Genomic DNA, 7,868 nt, shown 5'->3' on the forward strand with positions numbered 1-7,868 from the left:
AAAGACGAAAAGAAAGGAAAAGCAGGACATTGGCTCACTCCGCAGGAATAGAACCTGTTCTTGTCAGTTCTGTGGGCCAGAATAACATGACACTGTGGTGAAATTCCCAAGATGAAAGCTGGGAAATTCAGAGTCAATTCAGAATTCTGGGTGACAGGTTATGATTATTGCAAAGAGTGACATACCAGAAAAGACTCACTAAAGGAAGAGTCTGAGGTTTCAAGCTGGGTATAAAAAAAGTTAACCAACACAAGAACTCAGCTACGAATGCTAGAAATGTATGACTGGAAAAGCAGGACAAATAAGTGTATTCACACAACAGTTCAACAAACATTAGATAAGGTTGTTTGGCCAATCTGTTATAAGTAGAAGGCCTTGCACAAAGTAGACCCATAATATTTTGAATAATTAGATAAATGAGAGAACTGATAAATTAATGGATAAATAATTGAACAGGAACACAGATGGATAGATTACTGAATTGACAGGGTGGACAATGGAGTGTATACATAAATGTCATGGTTTTAAGCTACCCTCCCAGCATGGACAGAAATTAGCTAGTAAGAATGAGCTGCTCCCTGGGGGAAGGAACCTTTAGGTACCAATTATTACAACAAAAGGTAAGTCTTCTGTCTTTGCAACCTTTCTCCACCACTTCCCAGGCATCCTCCAGTTTTATTTATTTTTTTACTTTTTTAATGTTTATTTATTTTTGAGACAGAGACAGAGCACGAGCGGGGGAGGAGGAGAAAGAGAAGGAGACACAGAATCTGAAGCAGGCTCCATGCTCCGAGCTGTCAGCACAGAGCTCATTGCCAGGCTCGAACTCGCCAACCGTGAGATCATGACCTGAGCTAAAGTCGATGCTTAACCAACTGAGCCACCCAGGTGCCCCAAGTTTTGTTTGTTTGTTCCTTTTTTTTTTTTTACATTTATTTATTTTTGAGAGACAGAGAGGGATAGAGCATGAGTGGGGGAGGGGCAGAGATAGAGGGAGATAGAGAATCCCAAGCAGGCTCCAGGGTCTGAGCTGTCAGCACAGAGCCCAATGCCAGGCTCAAACCCACGAACCGTGAGATCATGACCTGAGCCAAAGTTGTATGCTTAACTGACTGAGCCACCCAGATGCCCCAGTTTTGTTTATTTTTAAAGTTAGAATTAAAGCTAGGTATATTCCTCTAACAAAGCACATGTCATATTTACTTTATTCTTTCATTCTTTCTACATTTAACAAATCCTGAGCACCCATTATTGCCTTTCATTCTGCTGTATGTTCGGGATTTAAGATAATATGGGTGATTAAATACCAAATGTATTCTTCATAAACAAGCAACACATTTGGAGGAAAAAGAAACACTATTCATACATCCTACTAAAAGCCAGAGTAAGATAGATACCCAGGTGAAGGCCCAAAACAGTTCAGAGAGTAAGCGACAAAAGAGAACATAGAGTGAAGAGAAGTAGACATGCTTAAGCAAATGAATGTCAGCCAGTCAGAGTGTAAAAAGCACAGATATGGAAGCTTCACAGACCTGGGAGGGATGTTAAGCTTATCCACTAATCCTCTCAACACCAGAAGTTACCACAGCATTTTCAGATTCAATTTCCATATTCTAAAATTTGAAATAATGCAGCCCCTGAAGTTTTGTTGAGATCTCCCAGTAGAGAAAAAGCTAAACATTTGATAATACCTAGATATAATTGGGACCAGTGAAATAATAGGGATCATTATTTTCCATAATCCATCCAGGCAGGGAAGGAGGTAATCAAGACAGATATATAAGGGAAGAAATAGAAATTAAGGTGAGATGGAAAAATAGGTAGGATTTAGGTCAAGATTTGTAGGGAAAATTTTCAACAGAGTCTCAGCTGAAGTCAAGGCAGAGAATAGGAGAGTAATGAGGGCACCGGGGCAAGTCTGGTCTGACCAGTTCGTGCCTGATTCTGTAGCACAGAGGTAGCAGAACCACCTGGGCAATGCTTAAAATACCCATCACAGAAAAGACCAAGTAAAACAGGTTCTCTGCTGGTAGAGAAATTACTTCAAAAACTGAGTAATCTTTAAATGCCAACCAGATAAGTTTATGATTATTCAGGAGCACTGTAGAATTCAAAGTTCTGGTCATAGGCTTATATAGAGGAGATGCAAATCCTGACTGTTCAAACTGAGGAACTGAACAAGTCCTATGAATCTGAATTTTTGGGGTGGGGGAGGGTTAATCTTAAAAATATAGATTAGAAATCTCCTTTCTTTTTTTTTTTAATGTTTATTTATTTTTGAGAGAGAGAAAGGGAGCATGAGCAGGGGAGGGGCGAAGAGAGAGGGAGAGAGAGAATCCCAAGCAGGTTTGAGCTGTCAGCACAGAGCCCGGTGCCGGGCTAGAACTCACTAACAATGAGATCATGACCTGAGCCAAAATGAGGAGTCAGATGTTCAACCAACTGAGCCACTCAGGCACTCCCAGCAATCTCCTTTCTTAACCCCATTTCCCACCACATGCATATACTCACACACACATACATTTTGAAACTGTCCTTGGAATTAAATAACCAAATACACTAGAGAAAGACACATGAATGGCAGAAATATAATAAATATAGCATGATATTATAAAGTAATATCAAACTCTTACAAGCTTTTGAATGGAGAATGAAACACTGTGTGACTCAAGAAACCAGAGATGATTAGAATCACTTCTCCAAGAAGTGTATTGGATATAGTTTGACCAGTAGTATTGTAGGTTACCATCAAAGGACAGTTCAAGGAGATGAAACCATTCAGTCATAGACTAAACTGAAAAATTATATGAAGGTCTCCAGAGTTATTTGTGGGAGAGGAGCCACAAGAGTACTAATGGTCTGGTTCAGAGTTCGGGACCTGTGAGGTTGGCAATCAAGTGAGGGAAGAATCCTGGGAGGGAGGGAGAGTAGATGTTTTAAAAATCTGTGTAAAAGATGAGCACACTGAAGATGTGCATACATGGAATAAAGTAGAGATTCTGAGGTGGCACAAAAAGAAGGTGAATATTTCATGCTTCTTTATGCTTTCATTCCAGTGGAACATCTTCCGTCATGGTCTTGGGAAACCACAGCACCATCACAGAATTCATCCTCCTTGGGCTATCTGCTGACCCTCACACCCAAATTCTCCTCTTTGCATTTTTCCTGGAAATTTACCTCCTGACCATCATGGGGAACCTGATGATCATGATGGCGATTATGACTGATTCCCATCTCCACACCCCCATGTACTTCTTCTTGAGTCACCTCTCCTTCCTGGATCTTTGTTTAACTTCAGTCACTGTGCCCAAGATGCTGGAGAATCTCCTGTCTCAGAAGAAATCAGTATCCATAGAAAGCTGCCTTGCTCAGGCATTTTTTGTGTTTTCCATCGCAGGGACTGAAACTTTTGTGCTCTCTGCCATGGCCTATGACCGCTATACTGCCATCTGCAACCCCCTGCTCTATGACCAGGTGATGAGTAAACAGTTGTGTGGGGGTCTGGTATGGGTCTCATGGGGACTGGGCTTTCTGGATGCTCTCATTAACACCCTCATGGCTTGCAATTTGGACTTCTGTGAGGCTCATGTCATGCCTCACTTCAGCTGTGAACTGCCATCTCTATTCTCTCTGTCTTGCTCTGATATCTCCACCAACTTTGCAGTCCTGGTGTGCTCTGCCATCATTCATGCCTCTGGAACCTTACTCCTGGTCTTCTTCTCTTACACCCATATTATCTCCACCATCCTGAGCATCACCTCCACCTCAGGCAGAAGCAAGGCCTTCTCCACCTGCTCCTCCCACCTCACTGCAGTGAGTTTCTTCTATGGATCTGCTTTTCTTCGCTATTTCATGCCAACCTTAAGTTCCCCGCTGGAGTTAATTTTTTCCATACAGTACAGTGTGGTCACTCCTCTAGTGAATCCCCTTGTCTACAGCTTGAAGAACAAGGAAGTAAAAGCAGCTCTGAAAAGAATGTTGCAAAAAGGTTGACAACAGCTCAGAGAGCAGAGAACAGGTAGATTTGAAGGCTGAAACAGAAAAGGTACCAGATGAGCCTGAAGCATCTCGTAGCAACAGAAAGGAAGCACTCAACAACAACAACAACAACACCCACAATGATAAAGGTATGTTAAAGGGACACAGGAACCAAATGAAAGAGACCCGGGTGACTAAGGATGGGACAATTTGAGCAACAAAAGAAACAACATAACATTAGATTATAACCAAAAGCATAAAATCAATACCTATTGTACTAATATAAATAAATAATTGAATAATGAAATAAATGGAAGAGAACAGAAACTCTTCCTCTCAGAAGAATTCCAAATAACTTAGGTAGAAACTGCACTCTCAATGAAGTGTAGAGCGTACCTGCCTACTCCTTAAATGTGGGTTGAACATAGTGTATTGGACCCCTTCTAAAGAATACAGTGTGACAAGGGGGAAAAAAGTGGAGAAACCTGACAAATGCTACCTAAGACAAATGACCAAGGTTAATATCAGCAATGGTTAAGTCATGTTGATAGTATGTACTTTCGATATGATGTGATGACTGACAATGGTACTTCACTTCTGTGGTCCCCATCTCCCAAACCCATAACACTAATATAACCATGAGAAAAACATCAAATAAAACCAAATTGATGGGGTCTGTACAAAATATCTGACTAGTACTCCTTAGGACTGCCAGTGTCATCAAAAACAAAGTCTGAGAACTATCGTAATCAAGAGGTGCCTAAGGATACAAGAATTAAGTGTAATGTGCTCTCCTGGATAGAATCTTAGGATAGAAATTGGACTTTAGATAACAACTAGGGAAATATGAATACATTATGGACTTTAGTAATAATTTATCAATATGGTTCATTAATTATGATAAGTATACCATACTAATGTAAATAAAATGCTAATAATAATGAAGACTGGGTGGGGGTATATGGGAATGCTCTGTACTATCTTTGCAACTTTTATATAAATCTAAAACTATTCTAAAATTAAAATTTTATTAAAAAAAATTCTCCTTCTTGATCTTAGTCAGAAAGCTCTCAGGTTTTTCCCCATTGAGGATGGTATTAGCTGTGGGCCTTTCATATAGGGCTTTTATCATGTTTATGTTCCTTCTATCCCTGCTTTCTTGAGGGCTTTTATCAAGAAAGGATGCTGTATTTTGTCACATGCTTTTTCTGCTTCTATTGAAAAGATTATGTGGTTCTTATCCTTTCTTTTATTAATGTGATATATCACATTGATTGATTTATGAATATTGAACCAGACCTGCAGCCCAGGAATGAATCCCACTTGATCATGGTGAATAATTCTTTTATTTTTTTAAGTGTATTTGTTTGTGTTGAGAGAGAGAGAGAGAGAACACAAATGGGGGAGAGGCAGAGAGAGGGAGATAGAGAGTCTCAAGCAGGCTCTGCACTGTCAGTGCAGAACCTGACTCCAGGTTCAAACTCATGAACTGTGAGATCAAGACCTGAGCCTAAACCAACAGCTGGACACTTAACTGACTGAGCCACCCAGGCACCCTTGGTGAATAATTCTTTTAATGTACCGTTGAACTTCCCATCTCCAATCTCATCATCCATGGTAATCAATGTTGTGACCAGCACGGATCAGTTAATTCATGACAAGTACCACATGGTCCAAGGCATTCTGAATATTTCTCCAGACTATTCTGGTGGATGGTGAGATATTCTTACGCTAAAGCTTGGGAGGATGTTTTAAATCTTCTAAAATACTTAGAGTATCTATTAAAAAAAATAATTCTTTGGGGCGCCTGGGTGGCGCAGTCGGTTAAGCGTCCGACTTCTGCCAGGTCACGATCTCGCGGTCCGTGAGTTCGAGCCCCGCGTCAGGCTCTGGGCTGATGGCTCGGAGCCTGGAGCCTGTTTCCGATTCTGTGTCTCCCTCTCTCTCTGCCCCTCCCCCGTTCATGCTCTGTCTCTCTCTGTCCCAAAAATAAATTAAAAAAAATAATAATAATAATTCTTTTTTGAAATGGACTACCACCAAAAACATAAGTTTGATATGTCATTGTACTTGAAAGCATTTCTCACTTTTTACTCTATCCCTTCTCTGTTGGCTAATTTTATGTCTCAATTTGGCTGGGCCATGATGCCAAGATAGTTGGTCAAACATTATTCTGGATGTGTCTGTGAGGATGTTTTTGGATGAAATTAACATTTAATTTTCACAGATTTAGAGTAAAGTAGATTGCCCTCCATAATATGGGTGGGCCTTGTCCAATCAGTTGCAGGATCAAATAGAACAAAAGGCTGCCCTCCCCTGAGCAGGAGGGAATTCTTCCAGCAGACTGCCTTTAAGCTTCATTTACAACATCAGTTCTACCTGGTTTACCAGCTGATTGTTTCTGGACTTGAGCTGCAGCTCTTTCCCAAGTCTCCAGTCTGCCAACTTCCTCCATCAGATTTTGGAACCACCAAGCCTCCACAATCACATAGGCAAATTCCTTAAAATAAAACTTACTCTATACATGAATACAAAGCCTACTCTTTCTATTTCTCTGGAGAAGCATGACTAATACACCCTCCTAACCAGGTGCAAGAGGAAGAAGTTCCAGTAAACTGTTAGAGGAAAAATTATCCATGATTAGATGCACTGGAGAGGGTACAATGAACAGTTATTCTGTACCCATGTCACCCCTCCCCAAAGGGCACAGCTCAGTGCCAAGAGAGACCTTCTGAGCCCATAATTTCTCCCATGGAGGAAAATGGGAGCATGTGAGTAAGCACCTGGCTTCCCCAGCTGTATGGGATAAGAAGGAGGCCAACTTCTTTCTTGCCTCCTCCAGAATACTAAGGTGTGCTACATGACTATGAATGAAGGACCTTGGAGAACAGCAGCCAGTTGCTCTCAGAGGGCATCAAAGAGACATGGGTCCCACTAACCACTTCACAGATACCACCAAGAAGACAGCCTATGAGCTGCTGGTGATACCTCACCTGTGGATCCCCCCTACCTGGCCCATGGGCACCCCCAATATTCCAGATGCCTAACACACATACCCTACCACCCTGTAGCTGTCAACCTGTGTGGTTCCTAATGGCAACAAATATAAGCCTTTGCAGACAGCTAGTGAGAAAAATGGCACAACTCTGTAGGACTAAGAAAATGCATGGATACTGATGCATTCAGCATCAATGCATTCAACACTGCCCTAGGGAAAGCAAACAGGAGGCTGTTGGTACCCACCCTGGCTTTGCAGGATCAAAAAAAGGCAAACAATTTTAAGAATTCTGCCTAAGAGGAAGCAAGAAGCATAGAGTAGGTGTATCCATAGAAAAACTCAGAGAAAGCCTCAAAATACCTAGAAGGCCAACACAAGGTATTTCTCTCCTGAAGGCAGGGCAGTAGAAACTGGAGGAGGTGACTGAGTCTTCAAATGCAAAGACAACACAAGACATCAAGGAATAAGAAAAATCAAGGAAACCTGACACCACCAAAGGAACAAAATAATTTTTCAGGAACCAACCCAAAGGACTGGAGATCTATGATTTGCCTTATAAAGAATTCAAAATAGATGTTTTAAGGAAGCTCAATAAGCTACAGGAAAACACAGAAAGACAATTCAACTAAATCAGGAAAATGATACATGAACACAGTAAGAGCTTTCGCAGAAAGATAGAAATTATTAAAAATAATTCAGCTTCTTCTGGAGTGAATGAAAAATGAAATAGAGACCAAAAATAATTCAGCTTCTTCTGGAATGAAATGAAAAATGAAATAGAGACCATCAACAGCCAACTGTTTGTTATCAGTAAGGTCAACAGTAGACTGGTCAACAGTAGACTATTAGTAGTTAAGTTTAGGAGGAGTCAAAAGCTATATGCAGATTTTTG

At 40.9% G+C, this 7,868-nt stretch overlaps 1 protein-coding gene across 1 annotated transcript; it reads left to right on the forward strand.

Annotated features, from left to right (window-relative positions):
* The first annotated feature begins 3,072 nt into the window (after nt 1-3,072).
* LOC125170718 (olfactory receptor 8S1-like) lies at nt 3,073-3,993 on the forward strand. The gene has a single exon (XM_047867418.1). The coding sequence runs from the start codon at nt 3,073-3,075 to the stop codon at nt 3,991-3,993; it is 921 nt and encodes a 306-aa protein (XP_047723374.1).
* The last annotated feature ends 3,875 nt before the right edge of the window (nt 3,994-7,868 follow it).

The sequence above is a fragment of the Prionailurus viverrinus genome, chromosome B4, assembly GCF_022837055.1.
Source record: "Prionailurus viverrinus isolate Anna chromosome B4, UM_Priviv_1.0, whole genome shotgun sequence".
In the NCBI taxonomy this organism is placed as follows: Eukaryota; Metazoa; Chordata; class Mammalia; order Carnivora; family Felidae; genus Prionailurus; species Prionailurus viverrinus.

Coding starts and splice junctions, on each gene's coding strand:
- LOC125170718 (XM_047867418.1), top strand. CDS start 3,073: ATGGTCTTGGGAAACCACAGCACCATCACAGAATTCATCCTCCTTGGG.